The sequence below is a fragment of the Anabrus simplex genome, chromosome 11 (assembly GCF_040414725.1).
Source record: "Anabrus simplex isolate iqAnaSimp1 chromosome 11, ASM4041472v1, whole genome shotgun sequence".
NCBI lineage: Eukaryota > Metazoa > Arthropoda > Insecta > Orthoptera > Tettigoniidae > Anabrus > Anabrus simplex.
In genome coordinates, this window is record NC_090275.1 from 5,729,343 (window position 1) to 5,756,238 (window position 26,896).

At 38.3% G+C, this 26,896-nt stretch overlaps 1 protein-coding gene across 3 annotated transcripts in view; it reads right to left on the minus strand.

The window, feature by feature from the left end:
• Window positions 1–26,896, minus strand: part of LOC136883185 (G patch domain-containing protein 2) — a 171,372-nt gene that overhangs the window by 36,788 nt on the left and 107,688 nt on the right. For 2 of the 3 annotated variants that reach the window (XM_067155370.2, XM_067155368.2), the window contains one exon: window positions 6,158–6,300. In XM_067155370.2, coding sequence (XP_067011471.2) covers window positions 6,158–6,300 — 143 coding nt within the window. The remainder of the gene's footprint in view (window positions 1–6,157; window positions 6,301–26,896) is intronic. The other variant, XM_067155369.2, reaches the window with a different exon arrangement.

Below are 26,896 nucleotides of genomic sequence, written 5' to 3' on the forward strand. Positions count from 1 at the left end.
TGTGTCGATTATCAGATTTTATTGCCTCAACTTGCCTCGAATCTCAGTCGTTGACTTCAAAGGATGCATTTCCGAATAATTTCGTACATTATTTTGTGATTTTGCTTAAAAGTAAATAGTTTTGCGTTTTTGAGCCAAATTCGTAAAATTTTGCAAAAAAATTTGTGATTTCACACTTTGCAAAAAAGAGGTGCCTCTACCAATACATAGTTTAAACACCATAAAAGAAGAAGGTACACTTGGAAAAAACCAGGTGATATCAATAGATATCAAATTGATTATATAATAGTTAAAAACAGATTTATGAATCAAGTAAAAGATAGCAGAAGCTATCTGGGTACTGATGTGGAAACTATCATAATCTGGTTATGATGAAGAGCAGGCTGAAATTTAAAAGAATACAGGAAAGAAATATTAAATCTTGGCAAATAAATTGAAGGCTGAGAATACTGCTGAGGCATACCAGCAGAAAACTGATGAGATAACTAAAACAAAAATAGAGAATACTATAGAAGATACATGGACTCAAATTAAAAAAGATCTGATGGAGGCAGCTGGTGAAATTTTGGGGAAAACAGATACCACCTAGGAAGGAATGGATCACTAAAGACATTTTAGATATGATAAATAAAAGACTGTTACTTAAGAGCTTAACAAGATTGGAAGATAGCGGAATGCTATTAACAGAAAAGCAAGAATAGCAAGAGAAAATTATTACATGGGTATATGCTCAATGATGGAAGAAGAAACTACTAAAGGAAATGTAGATTCTCCGTATCAGATGGTAAAGATTTTCTTAGGAAGGAGGTGTAAAAAAAGTAATGCTCTCAGTAATGCAGAGGGAGTAATTCTCAATTATCATAACAAGATTGTTAAGAGGTGAAAACATTACATTGAAACCTTGTACGAGGATGTAAACCTACAAAGTTCTTGAGAAAGAAGATGAAGTAACAGAAGATAATTTAGGCTTCAACATACTGAGAGAAGAATTTGAATTAGCTCTATGAAGACTGAAGGACAATAAGGAGCCAGGCATTGATAATCTCAAAGTTGAACTCCTAAAGAAAAGCGGACCTCGTATGATGGAGAGATTACTCAAACTTGTACAAAACATCTACATGGAAGGAAAATTACCTGCAGCTTTTGAAAAAAGTGTCGTGATACCTACACCAAAGAAAATGGCAGCAAAACAATGTGAACAATATCGCACTATCAGTTTAGTCGTTCATGCATAAAAAATTGTCAACAAAATAATATTAAGATGAATTCAAAAGCAAATTGAAGAGTAACTGACTGGAAACCATTGGGTTTGTTAAAGGTAAGGGTACAGGAGAAGCTATACTGGCAATGGGACTTTAAAAAAAAAAAAAAAAAAAAATTAGAAAAAGACAAAATAACTTCTTTATGCTTTGTGGATATTGAAAAGGTTTTTGATAATGTACATTGGATACAAATGTTTGAAATTCTTAGAAACATAGGAGTCCCACATCGAGACAGAAGAATAATTTGGAATTTGTACAAAAATGAAACTGCAGTAATTAAAATTGGAAATGAACAAGAGGAAGCAAAAATAAGGAAAGGAGTTAGACAAGGTTGTGCTTTGTCTCCCATGCTTTTTAATGCCTACATCCAGAATGCATTGAATAAGGTTTGAGAGGATTTGAATATAGGAATAAGGATACAGGGTGAACAAATAAATATGATTAGATTTGCAGATGACTTTGCCATAGTTGCAGACAGTGAATAATATCTCAAACAAATAATAGTAAAAATGGAGGAAATCATAAGTAATGAATACAACATGAAAATAAGACAAAGACGAAAGTTATGGTCTGCCATAAAAAAGCAGACTCACACATGGAAATTAATGGTGGAAAAAAAAAAAACTGGACAATGTTAAAGAATTTAAATATCTCAGAAGCAAAATTACTAAAGATGGAAGAAGCAAGAACAAAATCAAAAGTAGAATTTAGAAGCCAAATTACCATTTCACAAAAAGAAATGTTATTTACTACAAATTCCATTAATATTAAAACAAGAAAAAGATTATTGAAAGCGTATGTTTGGAGCATTGCCCTTATGGTTGTGGAACCTGAACAGTTGGTAAAGAAGAAAAAAGTAGGTTAAATTCTTTTGAACACTGGTGTTATAGAGGAATGCTAAAGATTAGCTGGACAGGAAAAATAACGAATGCTGAAGTATTTAAGAAGGTGGAGGAAAAGTATAAAAAGGAGGAGGACTAGACTTATAGGACATATTCTGAGACACGATAGCCTGTTGAAAATGGTTCTGAAGGGAATGATTGAAGGCAAAAGATGCTGAGGAAGACCACGCCTACAATATGTACAGCAAGTCATATCTGATGAAGAGGAAAGCTATCAATAGAGCCGACTACAGAACTGCTGCAGACCAATCCATGGATTGAATACGTAAGAAGACATCCCAAAAGATCATTAGCATGACATTCCCAGCAAATGAATCTTTTTTTGACCAGAAACTACAGGGTGCTTCCACTGCACCATGTCTCTTACTCTCAAGTTTAACCCAGGACAAGTCTCCTGTCACAATTCAACGGAGAAAAGAATCTTCTTCTCAAACATAACAGTCCAAGTGTTTCTGATACACTGTCTGCCCTGTATGCTTGGTACCTATCAGTTACGAACTAACCAATAGCAAAGGTCATAACAGATCGTATGCAGATTCTTGACTCATGCTGAATTCCATCCTCAATAATTCATTCACCTGTTGTCATGGATTCCCTTGCCATGTAAACTGGTCTTCCACACTGAGGTTTTCAATGCACAACTTACCTTCAGTTTCTAAATCTTTCCATCCCCCCATTCCCGACTCAAACAACTTCCTTCATAAACCTTCCTTCTGCGGTAGAGTTAAGAAGGTTTCACTCCCTCTGACCCCAATTGGCAAATTAGAAGATAAAATAGAGTATCACCACAAGAGAGCAATAGCAAAAAGGGAAGTGCGGAAAAAGCACAGAAAGAGTTGGGAAAACTTTGTTTTACAACTGGAGACTGATATAACAAGACCACAACCACAGACCTATAAAATACTCAAGAAACTAAATAATGATGTAAAAGAAGACATACGCATTAATGCAATACCTCTAACGGAGTGGCTCATTTATTTTTGGAACCTTTGGAGAGGTTCAAATATTGAGCCATTTCTTCTGCCAACATCTCTTAACAAGTCTTCGGAAATCATTACACTCGAAGAACTGGAGCTAATACTCAGAAAACTTAGAAATGGAAAAGCATCTGGAGAAGATTCAATAAATGCAGAATTATTCAAGTATTCCAGTGACATCTTCAAGCAAAGATTTCTCAAATTCATCAATTTAATTTGGAATGGCAACAGACCACCAGAGAATTGGCAAAAAGCTATAGTTATTCCTCTTCATAAGAAGGGCAGTGTGAAAGATTGTGGAAATTACAGAGGGATAAGTATACTCAACTCAGGTTACAAAATTTACTCAAATATTGTCAGAGAAAAATTATTCAGGTATTATGAAAATGTGATTGGAAATGAACAACATGGATTTCGAAAGGGACGCTCATGTGCTGATGCTTACTTTACCTTGAAAATCTTAGTCGAAAAACGCAGGGAATTTAACTTGGAAACTCACATAGCATTTGTTGATTTTAAGAAAGCCTTTGACCTAGTTAATAGGAACAGACTTCTTAATATCTTAGCAGAAGATAATGTCCCACAACAGTTAATAGATAACATATACAACATGTACAGTGACAACCTTATTGCAATAAAGTTAGGTAATTATCAGACTGAATGGAAACCGATCAGCAGAGGTGTGAGACAAGGTTGTGGACTTTCTCCTATGTTGTTCATAATCTATATGAACAACATAATACAGGAATGGAGGCATGAAAGGCATGGATCAATCCCAGTCAGCAGATATCTCACACATCTAGATGCCATACTCTTTGCTGATGATGTTGCATTGGTAGCATCATCAGAAGATGATCTTCAGTGGTCAGTATTTAATCTCCAGAAAGTCTCTTCAAAATTCGACATGATCATTTCACCACAAAAGAGCAAAATAATGGCCTTTAAGGGGAAGGACCCTATCCCAAGTAAAATCTGTTTAGATAATAAAATTTTGGAAAGAGTCAACGAATTCAATTATCTGGGATACAATTTATCTTACCAAGGGGAAATTGATATCTCTGCAAAAATAACCAAATTTACCAGAACAACAGGAATCATAAATCATATCATGAAGCCATCTCTTGTCCAAAAACACACTCGCTTACGTCTTTATAACACTTTAGCCAGACCAACGCTTTGCTACGGCAGTGAGGCATGGACAATAAGAACTCAAGACATTTCCAGAATTACAGCACGTGAAATGACATTCATGCGCAGAACAGCAGGCTATACGAAATGGGATCGTATAAGAAATGAAGATGTGCTTAAGGGACTGAATGTGAAATCAGTAATCAATTACATCTATGATTACCAAGAAAACTGGAAACGTCATGTTCAAAGGATGGAATCTGGAAGACTACCAAAGGAGATCCTACGCTATCAACCAAGAGGACAGAGATCTATAGGACGTCCAATGAAGCGATGGAAAGAAAATGCAAGACCGTAACAGACCACATGGCCCAGTACTTGGAAGGATGATGATGATGATGATGATGATGATTATGACATAACCTCTCCTGCCCAAACGCCAACCTCACCTTCCCGAGATGAAAAAACCTGTTCCCAGCCCTGTTGACAGAGTCACGGCGGTATAACCGTTACATCCATTATGAAGGAAATGCTGTGATTTGAGCTAGTCCATTAGCTGAGAGGTGGCAGCCCCACCAATGGTCTTACTTCATTCAGGCTAGCAACCCGTCGGAAGGACATTTGATTGCTTTCAAGTCTTGCAAAAAGTAAAATGCAAGACCGTAACGGGTCACATGGCCCAATACTTGGAAGGAAGATGATGATGATGACTTTTCTATGGTGCAGTGGCCATATTTTACGAGTTAGTGATTATCGCAACATTCTATGGTGTATTGTTAAGGAACCCCTTAGAGTCCAGAAATAACATTTTTGTCCAGAAAATCCATGAAATTTAGAGTAAATTTCTTGTTATTTAATGATTACCCCCTCATCTTCATGAATGGATTTAGCCCAGTTTTACAGCTGGATGCTTTTTCCTGATGCCAACCACATGTCCAGGATCTATTCACCACTGTGTGTTTCTGTGATGGTTACAAACATTCAGCTTCCCTGCTTGAAGAATTAACCAGATTCAGTTAAAATCCCTGGCCCAGGCAGGAATTAAACCCCGGGTCCTCCCGACTGAAGGCTGCTACATTGATCATCCAGCCAAGGAGCCGGACAATGACTGCCCTTCACACGAATATTATATTAAAAGTTGATTTTAAAAGTTACACACTGGCTGTATAATCAAATTTTAATCTACGCCAATACTGAATGAAAAATTAACTTTCTTTCCCAGAAGTCAGTTTCTAACACAACCTAGAGCTAACCTTTTAAGTATTACACATCACTATTCTACGAGAGCTGCAACACTTCTCACTGCTGCAGTCAACTTCAGAGTCTGAGGAAATACCAGAAACTTTTACCCAGTCTTGAATTAAAAGAAAGAAAGAAAGAAAGAAAGAAATATAACTGAGAGTGGAAGCACGGCTGACCTGGTCAATGCAGGTACGTCAAGCAGCGTGAGTTACATGAAAAATAAACATGACGACAACATTTATGATCTTCAAGTCTGATTATGAATTATTCAGCAATAGAGTGCACGAAACAGAGAGTGAAAGCAACGAATGAGACCTTTGTTGCCACAGATGTTGTTAACAAACGGAAATTTCAAGATGACGAGAATGGCCGGAAAACACACAATTTTCATCCAGTGATTCACTGTTTTGATCATAGTAACAGTGGCTTGCATTAAACCTTTGAAAATGAACCAACAGGCTTTTTTTCCCCTTATTACTCCAGATGATGAACTATGAGCAATAAAATCTAGAATTGGCAAGTGGTAATGCATGTTATATCTTAGCACTTGAATGTTTAATCATGAAATTCATAAACCTTCATGAAGATTGCAGGTTCCAACATAAATTTAGTTCTTTATATGTTATTTACAATCAAAGTGTCTCACCCATAGGCTGAGGAGGAGGTCCACCGATAGGAGGCGTTTTGCGACGCCTCTTGAAGTCACTGAGGTGATGCCTGGCATGAAAGCGGCCCAGAGCTAGCTGTTCGACACGGACTGCCCGCATCGTATTCCTGGAAGTAATGTACCTGGTGTATGATGAGACAATGAAAGTAGGGTTAAACATCTTGCCAAGCGGAACAGGAGAGGGCAAGCCACGGCACAGAGAAATGGCGAATACAATATTAGGCTGCACCCTCAAGCAACATAGACATCTTAGCGCAAAGCAACAGACAGACAGTCACACAGACAGACAGACAGACAGACAGACAGACAGACAGACAGACAGACAGACAGACAGACAGACAGACAGACAGACAGACAGACAGACAGACAGACAGACAGACAGACAGACAGACAGACAGACAGACAGAGGGATGGAAGAGTTGAAAGCATTTCACTTATATTGTCAGTTTAACAACTGAACCTCATCAATACAATTTTGTTGTGTTATTAAACTCAAGTCATTTACAGTTCATGTTGCCTTGTGTGTATAAATGTTCAGATAAGAAATATCTACATGTGAAGGAAAGAGATGGAGCACAATGACTTACCGTGTAAGCACGTATCGAAAGAGTACACACAAAAGAAGACATGGATCTAAAACTTTCGGCAAGTAGGATAGAACAATAATGGTGTTGACCTTCAGAGAGGACTGCAGCACGCCTTTAGGTTTGACACTATTGAGTGAACTGCACATCTGTGAGGATGAAATCTAATGTTGAGGACAGCATAAACACTCAGTCCCTGAGCCAGAGAAATATCCAATGAAGGGTAAAAATCCCCATCCTGGCTGAGAATCGAACCTGCGACCCCTTGGATCAAAGGTGAGTTAGCCACTAAGTTCACTGATGGTATCTTAACTTATTCCTACACCATCTGAATTTTAATGACATTTCACTTGGCAGATCTCCTTCAATTCTCTCACTTTTCATCACATTGACCTCAACCAGAATCGATTTCTTTGTACACACCAACAGCATCTCCACCACATCACATGAAACCATCTCTACCATTCAGCTTTGCCACCTGGGGCACACGGATTTGTTCAGCCCCCCACAATTGCAACGTGAGGAAGCCCTTACTACTACCGGTTGACTGGTTGACTGCCAAATTTCCCAAGTGATGAACTCTGTCCCCAGACACCCCAAGAAACTAAATCCAGTAACTTTCATCATTCTGGTTTCTCCAAAATTAATCAGATTTTAAAACAAACATTCAATCTTCTTTCATCCTCATCCCGCACCTATGATCTTCTTCCAAAAAGCTTCATAATCCATTCAGGTGCCCACTAAGACTCAAAACCATTTGCACTTGCTATTATAAGTCATATTAACCTCCACCGGTTTCTGGCCCTTCTCCTGTAAGCACAAATGCTACGACTTGACGTCTACATATACCCAGCACCACCAGCAATACTTAACCCATACATGACTGCACTTCATTCAAGATCATCTACCAGTTTCAATACAGACTCTGCCCAGTTTAACTACGAACCCTAGCAAAACGAATATATGACCACTGCTGTTTACACCCAGCTCCATGTTTCATCTTCATTTTGTCAACAGATGCTTGCTCAGATCTAAAAAAAGCACTCAATCTTTCCATTCTCCTGCCTCCCTATTCCCTTTACCTCACATCAGCATCTACTTCGTCAACAACAATCACCACCATTCTCATTTTATCCTCGAATGACAGAGGCTATAGCCAAACATTTTGGACTTGTGTACTCTATCCACACGTGCTTCCATGGTAACTCACTGCTCTCCATCTGCTTCCTCTACAAGCGGTAAAACTTGCTCAAAGTGGAATTGCAGGAGACCATATTTTTTCCCTGAATTAGACAAGTTTCTGCATTACACAAAACATCGTAGTGTTTTTTTTTTTTTTCTTTTTCGTTTTTGGCCTTGAAGCTCCAGTAACCATCATTGTTACATGGAACATGATACAGTATGCAGTATTTTTAAATATTATCTGTTTACGCATGACACTTCACTATCCAGACTGATGTGTGTAGTACTGCAGTACACTGATTTGTTAACTTTTAATAATAATAATAATAATAATAATAATAATAATAATAATAATAATAATAATAATAATAATAATATTTTGCTTTACGCCCCACTAACTTCTTCTATGGTTTACAGAGATGCTGAGGTGCCAGAATTTTGTCCTGCAGGAGTCCTTTTATGTGCCAGAAAAGCTACCGACACAAGGCTGATGTATTTAAGCACCATCAAATACCGGACTGAGCCAGGATCGAAGCTGCCAAGTTGGGGTCAGAACGCCAGCACTTCCTTGAACTGTCTGAGTCACTCAGCCCAGTTGTTAACTTTAATTACTTCGTCTTATTATTACATACAACGTGATACACAGATTTTGGCAATGTCACAACATAATATTACAGTATTTCAGAACATTGGGTATACATTACAGTATTTCAGAACATTGGGTATACGTTCCTGAAATTTATTTCCATCATACACCTTTATACAGTACTTCAGAAAACTAAGCTTAATTCCACAGATCGATTGATTGATGTTTGTTTGTTTAAAGGGGCCTACCATCGAGGTCATCGGCCCCTAATAGTACGAAATGAGATGAAATGAGATGACAAATTAAAAGTCCAAAATCCTCCACTGACCAGAATTCAAAGTGTGAGGACGAAGAATGAATGGATGGATATGAATTTAAAACGATCAGTGGATTCGACCCACAGTGCCTCACATGCACAGAAGCTCACACAAAACAATAATACTACGGACCAAGGGACTGCTGCTATAGCACGATGCTGAATCGATTATACTTGTTGAAACGGGTTCAAAATCCAGGTCATCGTCCCCTCATAATGGTATTTATCGCTAGAAAAGAAGAACCATGGTATTCGTCATGTTGCGATACTAATTAAAAGTAGCGTAGACTCGCAGTATTCTACACATTATGGTACTACTTACAGGTAATGAAATTCGCACATATATTACAGACCTACTGTGTTTCGCACATTGCGGCGCCATTGACAGGCAATGCAAACCTATGGTGTTCATCACCTAATGTACTAACCGCAAGGCCTCGTACTATCCCGTGGTGTTCCTCATATAGTGGGTACTAATCACAGGCAAGCCAGAACCATGGGTTTTGTCATCCCATGGTGTCACTCATATAGTGCTACTAATCACAGGTACTGTAAAAGCCGTCACGCTCTCGTTTGCTACTAATCACAAGCCTATTTAATACCTAACATAGTGGTACTACGCGCAAGGAAAAGCGACCCATGGTGTTCCCCATGTGGAGGTACTAATCACGAGTAGTTTCCCATGGTGTCGCTCATATAGTGCTACTAATCACAGGTACTGTAAAAGCCGTCACGCTCTCGTTTGTTACTAATCACAAACCTATTTGATACCTAACATAGTGGTACTACGCGCAAGGAAAAGCGACCCATGGTGTTCCCCGTGTGGAGGTACTAATCACGAGTAGTTTCATGGTTCCAATTAGATCTACCCTTGGTCGCTCCTTTTAGTCGCCTCTTACGACAGTCAGGGGATACCGTGGGTGTATTCTTCGTCTGCGTCCCTACCCACAGGGGGTAATTCCACAGATCAAAAAGAAACTTGTTGACTTCTCTTTCTAATCGTGTCTTTCTGAATGCAGTCCTCAGCAAAGTACATCAGTTCAAGAAGAGTGGAAGGGTTAAGATGTAATGGTAAATTACTTTACGTCACAAAGCACTTGGGCCTGTTTGCAGGTCTGAATCTTGTTTTGATCTTCACCTTCTCGTTCATCTCCTTCTTTCATCTTGTCCTCTTTCTCACCGCTAGGATGGCTGTAGCTGATTCAAAAATGTGGTGCGTCTTAAGTTGTTCATCACTTTGAATGAAGCATTTCATGCTTGATGTTTTCAAGCACTTCATTCGTTCCACTATCACTCTTTCCAAACATGATCATACCAGCACCAGAAATGCACAAATATTGTACACAGGATTACATAAGTTCCTATTATTTTCTGCATTGTAGAAGTAGATTTTACAGAGTTCTTTCATTTCTCGTTTCCGTTTCTGCGTTGAGATTCCGCATTATACAATAAGAACATTATAACACCACAAGCTTCTCTGGGATCGAGAAAATATTCCATATGGACAAGTTTCCGCTTTATTCAAGCTCCACTTTGAGCATGTTTTACTGTATATGTATATAACGAATACGTTCCTCAAGTTTTACGAGTCAAAACGTCCCCAAGCATTATAAAAGAGAAGAGAAAGGTTTCTGAAAATCCCAAAATAAACACGACACAGATAAAATATGATTCTCCTAAACATTGTGCATGCACAGAGGTTTTACTTAGTAATTTATAAAAGAAAAACTAGTTGGATGTTAATAGAGGATTACAGGATACAATCAAACAAAAATGCCATTAGTACAACATTTCATAGTAACTTTCAATTTTATTTCTGTTGTCTGTTCAAAGTTAGTTTTCAAACCACGAGATTTAGTACCCCGCCACATCCTTACAGTACATTTAAAAACTGAGAGGATACCTTCATTAATTTAATCCATATTGAGTGGAACATGTTATCCAAAGATTGTGACTTAGCTCAGCTTAACTCAAGAAACACATGATCACTTAACAAGATTCACCCCTATTCTACCCCTAGAGACTTTTTCTATAACTTTCTGTTGCACCTCCTAGACAGAGATGCCTTGCTTGGTAGGGAAGTGACCCCAATGTTTGCCCCGTAATCTTAGTGGTGAACTTTCTGCAATGGGTTGGCCGGTGGTATGATAACCAGGCAAACACTGCCTTCCAGAATTTTCTCTGCAACCGACACGCTTCGTACGTACAGTCAAGTACAGCTCTCGGTCATTTTATGGATCATGTGCTTCTATTCAGCTCAGCAATCAACATACCTGTATCTAATCAATGTGATTTTGGCCCGCCAGGTCTTCATTTACCAATCACTATTCTGAGCAGAGCAAAACAACGGGAAACTACCTCACTCCTTATTTCCCTAGCACACCTCTTCAGTGATGCCTAAGCCATCTATGACAGTTCTTGGCATAGCTGTGGAGGATCAGACCAGCCTTCAGGCTGAAAACCCAACAAACAACATTCTGAGCAGGCAGTGTTCTCCATGGGACCTCTTTAATGGGCGCACCGCCCTGCCATTTTTATAGACCGCCCGGCTAACATACAGTAACCTAGATATATGCTACTGTAGTTACATAATATCAATACATATACGAGTCATTAGGTGTTCCAAATTAAAATGTAAATATTGTAAACCTGTTTATTTAAATGATAAATTTCATTATTGTCAACATAATTGCATCAAATGCATCAGAGTTTAAATGTTTATCTTGACTATCACATAGTGCCATGCGCGAGCGGTGTCTCAATTAGCACGGAATCTCATGTGAGCACTGAAATCCGCGGGACGTCACAAAACCCATATGGCACTCTACAGCAACCGAGTGGTAAGCCCCGGTGTTACATGATTATCAACGAGCAGTAGAACACTAAAAGTTCAAAATACTCTGTTATGATAATAACACTAAAATAGTTCAATTTTGCAGGTATTTACCTGACGCCGAGTGTTGGGCAGCAGTAAATAACCTGATTCCCTAAAGGCTTCGGGCGGATGAGCTGTCTTAGGTGGGGGTGATGGTCCCCTCAGTGGAGGAAATCGACACTGGAATCCATCACTTGAAGACTCAACGGTAAACAAGCGGAGGAGGAACCTCTCACTTCGGTTCCCAACGGTTGTGGAGGAGGCTCTACTCATGAGCTGGTAGTAGTTAGGTCACTCTTTTACCCTTGGGGTGGGGAACTTCCCCTAAAGGCGGATGAACCACATTGGTCAATGGCATAGAATGTCCTCAATGGCGGACCAGTCGTTCGGGCAGGGTGTCCTTACTCTACAGGAATGGCGAATGAAGGTTGCAGTGATTAGGAATCCTTTGATTGTCTTGCATCTGCTTGCCACGGAACATTTTCTAGTCATCAAGTAAGGTGCGTTTGTTGATGTGCAACAACACTCTCACTCTAAAAGAATTCACGCAGAGCAGTCTTCCAACAACGTATGACTTCTTCCAAAAGTCCTGCGGCAATCAAGAAGTTGCGATGGGGGCAGGATTGTGATGTCTGGAAGCCTTTAGTGATAACTTGGCACGTAGGCGGTAGATGTGTGATCGGTCGTCTTGCTTAGGGCTGTGGCTGTAAAGCAATTCGGTTGCTGCATCTACGTCTGAGCAGTCCTATTTATGGTCCACTCTGCACATCTCACATGGGGAAGGCGCTAGAAAAGGTGCCCTAAACATAAGTCAGCCACTAATATTACTGATCGGATAGCCACATCTGATGGTATTACCTTTATGCGGTCAAACAAATAAGGAATTATTTTGCAACATGGAATGTAAGAACACTTCATGAGAGACCCGAAATGAGAACAGCCATAGTGGGTAGAGAATTAAGAAGATATAACATTGACATAGCAGCACTCCAGGAAACCCTTCTTGATGATGGTCAGTTGAACGAACAAGGTGCATGTTACAGCTTCCTCAGAAGGGAAAAGCTACCAGTGAACACCGATTACATGGAGTATGCTTTGCTATCAAGAATAATCTTCTCAAGGAATTGTCAGAACTTTCCACTGGACATAATGAACGCTTTATGATATTAAGACTTCGGTTAAATGACAACCAATATGCTACGGTGATCAACGCATATGCCCTCACACTAGATTCTGATGATGAAATCAAAGAATCATTTTATTCATATCTGGATGGCATCCTGTCATACATAATCAACAAGACAAAACAATCTTACTAGGCGATATTAATGCCACAGTGGGCAAGGACAACATTGTATGGAATGGTGTTATTGGCAGGAATGGAATTGGCAGTGAAATCTCTAATGGTATTCGACTCTTCTCAAAATGTGCTGAACATGATTTAACAATTACCAACACCATTTTTCGCCACGGATGACTGTTTTACAGATCAGTCATGAATTTGTCACTATCCCCTCAGAGGAGAAAACAACGAAAGAGCAGTAAACACACTTTTGATACCGTGAAATTTGGAATTTCAGGATATGCCTCACAATATAGAGGACTGCTTCATCAGATACTGTCGGAGGAGTATCATCAGGATGTAACAATACTGCGAGAGCCTGAAGACCACTATTCGGGATGCTTGCAAAGAAACAATGGGTTATATGACCAAGAAACATCATGGTTGGTTTGATGAAAATGAAGAGAATGAAGCATTGATATAAGAGAAGAGAAAAGCCTTGCAAGCGTGGCGAAAGGACATGAACTGCCTCGCAAAGAAAGAAGCCTTTTGTCTTGTCAAAGCAAATGTCAAAAGAAGAACCCATGTGCTCAAGAATGCATGGTGGACAACCAAAGCAAAAGAGCTGCAATATCTAGCAGACAAAGATTTGTGACAGTTCTCCCAAGCCACGAAAGCAGTTTATGGTCCTACTACCTTTGGAAGAAATCCACTCTGGTCCAGTGATAGGAGTACACTTCTATAAGATCAGTTCTCTATGATGAATAGATGGAAAGAGCATTTTGAAGGTCTCCTGAATCAGAAATCAGCTGTTGATGAACAAGTGCACGACTCAACAGAACAAGCTCCAATCAAAGAAGAACTTGGCTCCCTACCAACACTGGATGAAATTAAGCATGCTGTTAATCAAGCAAGGCAACACAAGGCCACCTGCAGAAGTTCTCATAGAAGGTGGTGAGGAACTCATAAGACACTTACATGAACTGATTGTTAAAATTTGGAACACTGAAGAAATGCCTCCCGATTTCAGAGATAGTCTTATAGTTCCAATATTTAAGAAAGGTTATCGAACAGACTGTAACAAATATCGGAGAGTATCATTGCTGTCTTCCTTGGGAAAACTTATTGCTCAAATTTTGACAAATCTTATACTACCCTTAGCGAGTCAGTGTGGCTTCAGGCCTTCTAGAGGAGCCACGGATATGATATTCACAGATCGTCAACCTCAGGAAAAATGCAGAGAACAAAATAGACCTCTTTATATTGGCTTCATTGATCTCACTAAGGCATTTGATTCTGTAAACCATGATGCTTTGTGGAAGATTTTAAGATTGTACGGTTGAAACTGTTCGACACTGATATGATAGCACCTGTTATCAGTACCAACTCAGTTGGAGAGCCATTTTGTATCAATACCGGTGTTAAGCAAGGCTGTGCGATTGCCCCCACTTGGTTCTCATTCTATATACTGTAGATACTGTTATGCAGCTAGTCAAGGACGTTCTTTCTCCAGGAATACGGATAAATTATGTACTGGATGGGAAACGGTTTAATTTGAGCAGTCTAAGGGCGAAGATTTGTACACTTTCTACAGCATTAGTCGAGTTACAGTATGCTGATGCTAATGCAGTTGTAACTCAGGTTGAAGAAGAACTAGTGTTAATCCTGAATATCTTTCAACTGCTGTGCCACATCAAGTTACCCTTATGTTGTACCTTCTGATATTGTGTTCTTTATTGATGCCACAAATTAATCTGACTGCTTTAGTATTCTCGAACTTGACACGTAATTCAATCAATCAATCAATCAATCAATCAATCAATCAATCAATCAATCAATCAATCAATCAATCGATCAATCAAATCAATCAATCAATCAATACTGATCTGCATTTAGGGCAGTCGCCCAGGTGGCAGATTCCCTATTTGTTGTTTTCCTAGCCTTTTCCTAAATGATTTCAAAGAAATTGGAAATTTATTGCACATCTCTCTTGGTAAGTTATTCCAATCCCTAACTCCCCTTCCTATAAATGAATATTTGCCCCAGTTTGTCCTCTTGAATTCCAACTTTATCTTCATATTGTGATCTTTCCTACTTTTATAAACGCCATTCAAACTTATTCGTCTACTAATGTCATTCCACGCCATCTCTCCGCTGACAGCCCGGAACATACCACTTAGTCGAGCAGCTCTTCTTCTTTCTCTCAATTCTTCCCAACCCAAACATTGCAACATTTTTGTAACGCTACTCTTTTGTCGAAAATTGCCCAGAACAAATCGAGCTGCTTTTCTTTGGATTTTTTCCAGTTCTTGAATCAGGTAATCCTGGTGAGGATCCCATACACTGGAACCATACTCTAGTTGGGGTCTTACCAGAGACTTATATGCCCTCTCCTTTACATCCTTACTACAACCCCTAAACACCCTCATAACCATGTGCAGAGATCTGTACCCTTTATTTACAATCCCATTTATGTGATTACCCCCAATGAAGATCTCTCCTTATATTAACACCTAGATACTGACAATGATCCCCAAAAGGAACTTTCACCCCATCAACGCAGTAATTAAAACTGAGAGGACTTTTCCTACTTGTAAAACTCACAACCTGACTTTTAACTCCGTTTATCAACATACCATTGCCTGCTGTCCATCTCACAACATTTTCGAGGTCAAGTTGCAGTTGCTCACAATCTTGTAACTTATTTATCACTCTATAGAGAATAACATCATCCGCAAAAAGCCTTACCTCCGATTCCACTCCTTTACTCATATCATTTATATATATATATAAGAAAACATAAAGGTCCGATAATACTGCCTTGAGGAATTCCCCTCTTAATTGTTACAGGGTCAGATAAAGCTTCACCTACTCTAATTCTCTGAGATCTATTTTCTAGAAATATAGCAACCCATTCAGTCACTCTTTTGTCTAGTCCAATTGCACTCATTTTTGCCAGTAGTCTCCCATGATCCACCCTATCAAATGCTTTAGACAGGTCAATCGCGATACAGTCCATTTGACCTCCAGAATCCAAGATATCTGCTATATCTTGCTGGAATCCTACAAGTTGAGCTTCAGTGGAATAACCTTTCCTAAAACCAAATTGCCTTCTATTGAACCAGTTATTAATTTCACAAACATGTCTAATATAATCAGAAAGAATGCCTTCCCAAAGCTTACATACAATGCATGTCAAACTTACTGGTCTGTAATTTTCAGCTTTATGTCTATCACCCTTTCCTTTATACACAGGGGCAACTATAGCAACTCTCCATTCATCTGGTATAGCTCCTCCGACAAAACAATAATCAAATAAGTACTTCAGATATGGTACTATATCCCAACCCATTGTCTTTAGTATATCCCCAGAAATCTGATCAATTCCAGTCGCTTTTCTAGTTTTTAACTTTTGTATCTTATTGTAAATGTCATTGTTATCATATGTAAATTTTATTACTTCTTTGGCCTTAGTCTCCTCCTCTATCTTGACATTATCCTTGTAACCAACAATCTTTACATACTGCTGACTGCATACTTCTGCCTTTTGAAGATCCTCACATACACACTCCACTTGTTCATTAATTATTCCTGGAATGTCCTTCTTGGAACCTGTTTCTGCCTTAAAATACCTATACATACCCTTCCATTTTTCACTAAAATTAGTATGACTGCCAATTATGCTTGCCATCATATTATCCTTAGCTGCCTTCTTTGCTAGATTCAATTTTCTAGTAAGTTCCTTCAATTTCTCCTTACTTCCACAGCCATTTCTAACTCTATTTCTTTCCAGTCTGCACCTCCTTCTTAGTCTCTTTATTTCTCTATTATAATAAAGTGGGTCTTTACGATTCCTTACCACCCTTAATGGTACAAACCTGTTTTCGCATTCCTCAACAATTTCTTTAAACCCATCCCAGAGTCTGTTTACATTTATATTTACCGTTTTCCACCGATCATAGTTACTTTTTAGAAACTGCCTCATGCCTGCTTTATCAGCAATATGGTACCGCCTAACAGTCCTACTTTTAAGACCTTCCTTTCTATCACATTTATTTTTAACTACCACAAAAACAGCTTCATGATCACTAATACCATCTATTACTTCAGTTTCCCTATAGAGCTCATCTGGTTTTATCAGCACGACATCCAGGATATTTTTCCCTCTGGTTGGTTCCATCACTTTCTGAATCAGCTGTCCTTCCCATATTAACTTATTTGCCATTTGTTGGTCATGCTTCCTGTCGTCAGCTCTCGATATGAAATATCGACGAAGCATTTCTTTCTTACTGTTCTTTGCTTCTTTTACTCTCTGAGAGGGAGGCACGAATGACTTGGATTGAAAACGTGGAGGCGTTGGGCTATGAGGTGATTTTAATAGATTTCTACTGGTATTTTAAAAAAAGATTCCTTTTTTGCCCTATATGATTCTCCGTTCTGAATCAATGTTTATGATTAAATAGAATCTACACATTTTATTTCTCAAGACTTCAGGTATTTATCCCTTTTGCCTTTCTTGGCTTGCCATAGTTTTGCTGATCTTACATGCTGAGAGATTTTTGTTCTGTAGATTGATTTTATTTCACTTGCTGCTGACCTTTTATGTCTTTCATATTCTTCTCGTCTGCTTGTTGTGTATTTATTCCTACGTAGGGGCAGGAGATAACACTGGTCCATGTGATCCATGTGGATGATGTGTTTGTGTGTGATTTTATTACAGAGCTTTTTATCATTCTCTTCGGTTTCTACGTCTAGCTGGAGCTTATATTCTGTTTATATGGTTTAACGCTATTGCTGTGCATTTCATGTTCATCTTTTCGGATGATATGAATGTGTTACGTAGCGTGTGTGCTGAGACTGTGTTATGTTGACGACTGGGTGAGCCTTGCCTATATTTCTGCAACCCGGGATTCTGATCTATGCATTTGGATCAAGCTCATGAGCTTATGATTCCTTTTGTCATGCTGTTACGAGTCTTGCCATAACGTGCCTTGACACTATATCAATTATTCTACCTTGCTTATTTTGGTCTCTGCATGCATGTGTGTATGTTGATGTCGTATGATTGCTGGATCCGTGCTATTTTTTGTGTGTTACGGATGTTGCTCTATTTCTATCACGTGTTAATATATCTTACACTTGTTCTCGGCTGCATCTGCCTGTTTATTTGCCCATTTTCAGGATTTTTCTCTCCGTTATATTTATTTCATTTAAGACATGTTTATTAACCTTTGTAACTATGGCATCTCCCTTAATCTCTTTGTGTTCCTTGTTTATTCCTTTTCTGCCAGGTTTACTTTTCTGATATTTTTTGGTGGGTGGGTGGGGGATACAGTCTCCTTGGAAAATGTGATTTTTTTCAAAAGGAATGAACTGATTTCTAGCCTCGTCCATTTGAATGCTATGATAGTATTCTTTTGATGTGAAACGTTGTTTCTTTCATATATCATTAACGTTTTCTTCTGAGGAAAGAAATGCTTGGCATCAAATCCTAGTTATTTCTGTCAAGAAAAGAAAGACCTGAATATTATTGTAATAACTTTTCGCTACGCTCCTGTGACGCATATACTGAAATTCATAAGATTGGATTTTATGATTCACATGACTCGACGGTGTTCACAATACCAACATAAGTGGTCCGTTATTGGACATTATAAATATTCAGCTAACTCATTCCTGGTTCCCAGCGTTTCACCTAATAGCCAAGCAGGCATCAATTTTTGGTAAAGAGAAAAAGTCTCTCATAGTGCATTGGCACTGCCGGTGGCTCCAAGTAGCCTACGCAGTGGCCTCCATGGTATGCACTAGCCAGCGTCTTGGTAGGTGTGTTAGGTACCAACTGATGAGCCCAACCTAGCACACAAGGGCGAAACGCTGGCAACCAAGAATGAGTTAGCCGGAAAATTTATAATGTCCAATAATGGACCACTTATCTTGGTATTATAAATTTACTCATTCGGGACAAATATTTCAGGTTCCCTATTGGAATCAACATCTATATCATCTGATAGCCAAGCAGGCATCAATTTTTGGTAAAGAGACAAAGTCTCTCATAGTGCATTGGCACTGCCGGTGGCTCCAAGTAGCCTACGCAGTGGCCTCCACGGTATGCACTAGCCAGCATCTTGGTAGGGGTGCTAGGTACCAACTGATGAGCCCAACCTAGCACACGATGGCAAAACGCTGGCAACCAGGAATGAGTTAGCTGGAAAATTTATAATGTCCAATAATGGGCCATTTATATTGGTATTATACATTTACTCATTCGGGACAAATATTTCTGATTTCCTATGGGAATCACATCTATATCATGTGTTCACAATACCCTAAAAGATTATGAAGGTGAGTATCCTTTCTCCCTTTGTATTCCCGTAATTGTTTTTTAGTGTTCTCATTTTCTTCTATTTACCAAGTTATATCAATAAACATTTTATCCTCCTAATCGTTTTGTGTTGGGTACATGCCTTTTTTACTGCTATTCTTTAGTTTAAGAGGCCCAAATTCAGTTCCTGGCAGTCTCTAGCTAGTCTTGACCAGTCCACGAGGGTTTGTTAGTTAGGTTGGTGGTTGGGTTGACTGCATACAGAAAGATCAGTCTCAAACTGAATACCAGTAAGACACAGATTCTCTATCAACCAGACCCTGGAGAAAGACACAGACAGATCAATGTCTCCATTCACAGAGTCAGCCTTCAAGTAGTAATCTCCTTTCTTTACCTTGGCAGCATTCTCATACACAATTCGGTTGTAGTTCCCAGATTACTATACGAATCTGAACTCTGGACATGCTACAGGTGGCATATTAAAAAGTTGGAACAATATCACAAGGGATGTTTAAGGAGAATTTTGCATATAACATGGCAAGGTAGACGCATAAATGTCAGCGTACTTGAGGAGGCAGAGACCACCAGTATAGAAGCCATGGTTTTAAGTCGTCAGCTATGATGAACAGGGCATGTACTACACATGTCCGACAATCGCATTCCCAACCAAGTGTTTTACTCTGAGTTAACAGTGAGTAAACGTTGTTTGGGAGGTCAGAGGAAGCAATTTAAGGATGTACTTAAGGCTAACATGAAGATGTGCCACACTGATGTCAACAACTGGGAGACCTTAGCCCTCAACCGTTCATCCTGGAGATCTTTAGTTCAACGCGGCACACTACGTTTTGAAGAAAAATGTAGGCGAATAGCGAACGATACGAGGCAACAAAGGAAGGAAAAAGAACAAATTAGGAGAACAATGGCTGCTCCACCTGGGAGTATCTGCCATTTCTGCAGAAAATTCTATTCTGATTGGAAGACCAACCAACTCGTCTTCGATGTTTGCTATTGTATTTTATTGTATTACCTGACTGATATTATTGTTAATGCAGAGGGGAGAATTAATTAACATTTCATTATATTAATTTTTTTACGTAGTATTCCTTGCATGGCTACTCATCCTGCCACCCGGCTGAAGAAAATTTCTGTGGAGAACACTGGCAAGGCATGTACTTCTCATTGTATGGGCAAAGTAGGACAGCTTATGTCACCCTATATTCATTTCCAAGAAGATTTTTGGTTTTGAACTGGTGCAAGATTTCCTCTTACTAATTCTGGCTGTTAACAGAAGTCGCCAACACCAGAGCACAAACATATCTTCTCAGGGTCCATGTTTCACAGGCATAACTGGCTAAAGATGAAATGATGGCACTGACCAGTCTGTCTTTGGTTCTCTCACTAATATTCCTGCTCTTCCACACATTTCTCAAGCTTCCACGTATTAACAGCAGCTTTTCTGCTTTTAAATTTTAAATTTTAAAACCAAAGAAGACGACGGTCCAGAGAATAATAATAATAATAATAATAATAATAATAATAATAATAATAATAATAATAATAATAATAATAATAATAATAATAATAATAATAATAATAATAATAATAATAATAATAATAATTTATTATTATTATATTTATTATAATAATATATTTATTATTGTTGATGTTCTGGACCGCGCAGCAAGATGCAAGACCACTATTTGGCGGTAAATTACATCTGCTGCCTTTGTCATTGCTGACAATGTGACCAGCACCATTGCCGCGCGTAGGAAAGTGCATGGGATTTCTGGCGATACGAATGATATACTTCCGTGCATTACTGACCTTATTATAGAGGTGAACAATTGCACGGTCAATATCATTCCTACAGTTTATTCAAATGTGTTTATATTTTTATTTATATGTCAGGAGAATCTACTGTAATCTAACTAAGTTCTCCAAAGGGGAAAATGACTCTTGAAAACGAACCCAGGAAAGATTAAAAATAATCGGTTTATGATCAGAATCAAGTAGTACATTATGAACAGTAAAATCAATTTGTCTCAATTCCCTTTTCACCCCACCGCCGTTAAGTTGAATCCCCCCACCCCACAAAAAAGAAAAAAGACAATGTTTTTCTTTATGCTTAAGAAAGATTCCAAATACCAATGTTCACGTCTGTTACCTACAGTTTTCAGATATAAGTATACCAATAAAAAGAATTCACTTTGGGCATCCACTAACCAAAACCATGGCACACAGAGGGGTAGAGTAGTTAGCTTTACGTCCAGTAGATTTGCCCCCATGAATTAAGCAAGTACTCATTTTTTTTGGTGTAGGCTGCATGACTCTGAGGGTCATGTGCACCTCCGAAAATTAAGACACACTTTGTTTTTTAAACCTTTGGATGCATTCAGCTTCTCGTGTTATGACTGCATACACCCATTAGTGCCTACGGTTGTCACATGTCAATCAATGTCACATAAGGTCCTCCAAGAGCTGTAACGATTATTAGAATGGTGCGAAATCAATTGTTCAATGCGTGAAGGCGGCAACAATGCAGATCGACTATAAGATTAAGTTACTATTTCTTACTGAAATGTGTGCTGTTTTGCAAACATTCACCTCTATGACAATACACAAAGTAATGGACGTTGGTTTCACGGAAGGAAATTTATTCCCACAGATTATATTCTGCGTAGCTTTCTAGTTCAAATTATTGTTTTAGATATATCAATGAAGCCTTAATGAGTAGTTACAGTGATTCGAACCAGTAATAACCATACTGGGACGGTTTAATTCAGGTGATATTGCCATATGGCAACCCTAGGCGTCTGTACTCCGTGACACTGCGTAACAGTTTTTTTTTACCGTATTAAATATTAAGAGAAATTTCTCGTTAGCCGAGGATCTTGATATTATATATGGGTGCCTTGGCGGTACTGAACCCGCGGCCGGATTGCATTCGTAGTCATTAGCTGGCCAGGACCAGCGTTGCCAACTCAGCGGATCTTCGCCAAATTTGGCGGATTTTAAAACAGAACAGCGGATGGATAACTTTTCCATTTAGTGGACAGCAGATTTTTTGACAGATTTTCAAACTTCTTTTAGCGTTTTTCAGCAGTGACGATATCATCTTATACCACCAGGGGAAAAATATAATATAGGACTTACTACGGCATAATAGTCTACTTATTCCTGTTGAACTGAACTTATGCTGCTTACTACGACTCTGTTTATAGACCAGCTCTGGTCCACAGCCTCAGTCAGAATTTGTTACAATTGTTTCTGTACTCTTGATGAACCGGGTAGTGTCGTGTTTGATAATGTGTTTCTTTTGACATCAGGTTCTTTTTCGTACGTCAATATGTCAAAAGAATAGGTTAAAATGTAGTCAGATTTTTCGTAAAGAGGGGTTAAATAATTAAACTTTAAAAGATTAGTTGGTTGAGCATCCCATGGATCCCAAATACCGATGGTGCATCTACTGGCAGTGCAAAATAAATGCGAAAATGTTTGACATTATTTATTTCCGCACTTAGCAAAAACAATGAAAACTTTTTTTTTTTTTTTTTTTTTTTTTTTTTGCTATTTGCTTTACGTCGCACCGACACGGATAGGTCTTATGGCGACGATGGGATGGGAAAGGCCTAGGAAGTGGAAGGAAGCGGCCGTGGCCTTAAGTAAGGTACAGCCCCGGCATTTGCCTGGTATGAAAATGGGAAACCACGGAAAACCATCTTCAGGGCTGCCGACAGTGGGGCTCGAACCCACGATCTCCCGATTACACAATGAAAACTAATGAAAGTGAAAATAACTTTCGAAATAGATTTGAAAATTTACGTATGTGCTTTGCTGCTGTGAACTGCCAGCATATACTTCAAAAAAGAATGGTACGATGTGGCTTCATATATCTGCTTCAGAGCATATAGTGTGAGGAGGAAATGATGATGAACTCCTGTTCTGAAACTGGTGAGTGTAGAGTTAATCTCTCTAATTAAAACAGCTGGTATATGCTATTTCGAAATTTAGCAAATTTTCAACTAAAATTTGGCAGAGAAAAGATTAATGGGTTGGCAACACTGGCCAAGGCCCGTTTCCAGAGCAGTCCGCACATTTTGACGACGGCCCAGAACGTTACTATTATTATAATTTTTATTATTAAAGTGGGTGATAGTAGTTGAATTTAGATTATTATTATTATTATTATTATTATTATTATTATTATTATTATTATTATTATTATTATTATTATTATTATTATTATTATTATTATTATTATTTCTTTCTTGCGAACCGGCCAAACTTAGGACCACGCCAATACCACTTCACTTCCTTCTTATGATCCCTTCTTCCTTCCTCTTTCCGAGCAGCAAGATGCAAGACCGCTACTTGGCGGTAAATTACATCTGCAGCCAGGGCCATTGCTGACAATGTGACCAGCATCATTGTCACGCGTAGGCAAGTGCGCAGGATTTCTGGTGATACGAATGATATACTTCCGTGCCTTATTGACCTTATTATAGAGGTGAGCAACTGCACGGTCAATATCATTCCTATCGTTTATTTCAAATGTGTTTAAATTTTTATTTATATGCCAGGAGAATCTACTGTAATCTATCTTTGAGATCTCCAAAGGAAAAGATGGCTCTTGAAAACGAACCCAGGAAAGATTAACAATGATCAGTTTATGATCAGAATAAGTACATTATGAACAGTAACATCAATTGGTCTAAACTCCTTTTTTACCCCACCGCCGTTAAGTTGATTCACTCCCCCCAAAAAAGAAGACGTGTTCCTTTATGTTCAAAGGAGATTCCAAATACCAATGTTCACATCCATTACCTTCAGTTTTTTCATTTCCTTTCAACCCTCGCCCCTTAAGTGAATTTTCAGGCAAAAAATCCTTGCTTCTTTTATAGTAAAGGATCTTCTAAATACCAATTATCACGACTCTAACATCTTCAGTTTTTGAGATATGTGTTCTCATAAAAGGAATTAAACTCCTTTTCACCCCTGCCCCACAAGACGATCCCCCCCAACGCGGTTTTCTTTGTTTTTAAAGGAGATTCAAATACCAATTTTCACGTCTGTAACAACTTTAGTTTTTATTTTCCTCATACTATTAATTCAATTAATTTTTCAATTCTTTCACACCCTTCATAGGATTTTCTGAGAATACGTGTTTCTTTACTTTTAAAGCACATTCCAAATACCAATTTTCACGTCTGCAAAATCTTTCGTTTTTGAGATAATAGTATCTTCATACAAATAATTAAACTAATTTTTCAAATCCGCAGCCCCCCCCCATTTGGACTTCCGAAAACAAAAAATACGCATTTCTTTATTTTTAAAGGAGATTCCAAATACCAAATTTCACGTCTGTAACATCTTCATTTCTGAGATATCAGTATCCTAATTAAAATGATTCAACTCCATTTTCAGTCAGTTTTACCCCCCACCTAAGTGGTTTTTCCAAAAAAACAAAAAATACATATTTCTTTATTCCTAATAGAGATAAAAAAAATACCATTTTTCACTTCTGTAACATGTTAAGTTTCTGAGATATATTGTAGACATGCTCATTTTAAAATTTCACCCCCTTTCTGGCTCCCCTTAACTGGAGTTTCCAAAAACAGATCACCTGCGTTTCTTTACTTTTACAAGAGATTCCAAATACCAATTTTTACGTTTGCATCATTTTACGTTTCTGAGATATACTGTAGATACAGTCTTTCTAAAAATTCACCCCAATTTGTCATTCCTGTTTAACCCCATTAATTGGATTTAAAAAAAAGTATTTCTTAATTTTTAAATGAGATCCCAAATGCCAATTTTCAGGTCTGTAATATCTTCAGTTTCTGAGTTATAAGTATCCTCATTAAAGATATTCAACCCCTTTTTCACCCCTCCTATTATGATTTTCCAAAAACAAAAAACAAAAAACTTGTTTCTTTATTTTTAAAGGAGATTCTAAATACCAATTTTTACATCTGTAAACTTTTAAAGTTTTGAGATATAGATACACTCGTTTTAATTATTCACCGCCTCTTTTCACCCCCTTAGCAACGGAATATCCAAAAATCCTCCCTTAGCGAGCACCTACATTGTAATATAAATGTATCCTCAAAATTTTATTTCTTCATGTCCAGTAGTTTTGGCTCGGCGATGATGATTCATTACATGTCTCATTACGATAGCCGTACTGGAGGACAGAATATAAAAGTTTCAAACAAATTTATTAAAAAACCACCATTCCAATACTTTACTATCTTTAAGTTTAAGATGCAAATATTACATATATGATAAAATGGGACATGTTTCGCTTAGGCTTTGTCGGTCAGTCAGTCAGGACATGGTCTTCTATATATATTGTCAGGCAGTGTAGAAACACAGTAGAAATTAATCACCTGCTAAGAAAATGCAACCATTGTGAGAATTTCTACACTTTCTGGTTTCAGCTGTCTCCTACGGTCTCTCACCACCACACCATAATGTGAGACAAAGACACACAGCTTGTAGAGCAGTTGTTATCAATTTGGGATATTCCTCTTTCAGAGTGCACAGAAGACTGCAAATGTTATGGAGAGATATCCGACTGGGACATTTATTCTTTTACCCTACCTCGAAGAATTCTTGTGGACTAACTGGAGTTGCATATGATAATTTTGTAAGTTCTTCCTCTACACAATCTAGAGTTGGGAATTTGTTGCATGAATTTTTCAGGCAAACAGGTTCTCAAAGACTTCAAAAAAAAAAGTCTCTGATGGGTGGCCTGCCATCAACTGGCATAGTTTCATCACATTCTTCTGCGCTGTTGTCTTCTGTTTGCCGTGCTTGTGGTTATCACTAGCGATGGGTTACATTACCGTGTCCCGTCTTTTGAACTCCAGCATTTTGTCACAAAATTTATGTAACACTATATTTTTTTATCATGCATGTAAAACCTGCAGTGTTGAATTAACTTCACCATAACACCAGCCTTAGGCATTGCACCTACTGTCGGATTTTTTATTATGGACACTCAAGTTTAAGCTTTAATTACAAACAAACCGATAAGCATATTGCAAAGTGAGTTATGTAAATATTATCCTTGTTAAATTATGCATTCGGGTATATAAGCCACATTGTTTTGAAGTTCATTAAATATTTTTAATTTGTGGTTGAAGTAAATATTGTCCGGGATTTTGGCTTCTTCTCTAGGAAGAGCTCACTTAGGAATGTATACAGGGAAAACTATTTGTCTGATGGTAATGGAAATTCTTGTGTGTTATAACCACATATATTTGTAGTATACTGTAATACTCAAGTTACAATTTTTTTTTCAATCATCCCAAAACACGTTCTTATCATTTTTCTAAAGCAACTCTTTCTCAGCCCAGGATAAACATACAACAAGAAACTTGGGCTTGTTTTGAAGCACTCAGTCATGGTTATCAGAAACTACAACCACTGTAACCATATAGAGTGGTACTGAATTTATGAAGAGTAATACTGAAGGGAGGTTTTGTGTACGCCGGACAGTGCGATTAACAGCAGGCCGGGTGGTGAAATCGGGCTCAGCGTTGCCGCATTCAGTAGCAATCAAGCAC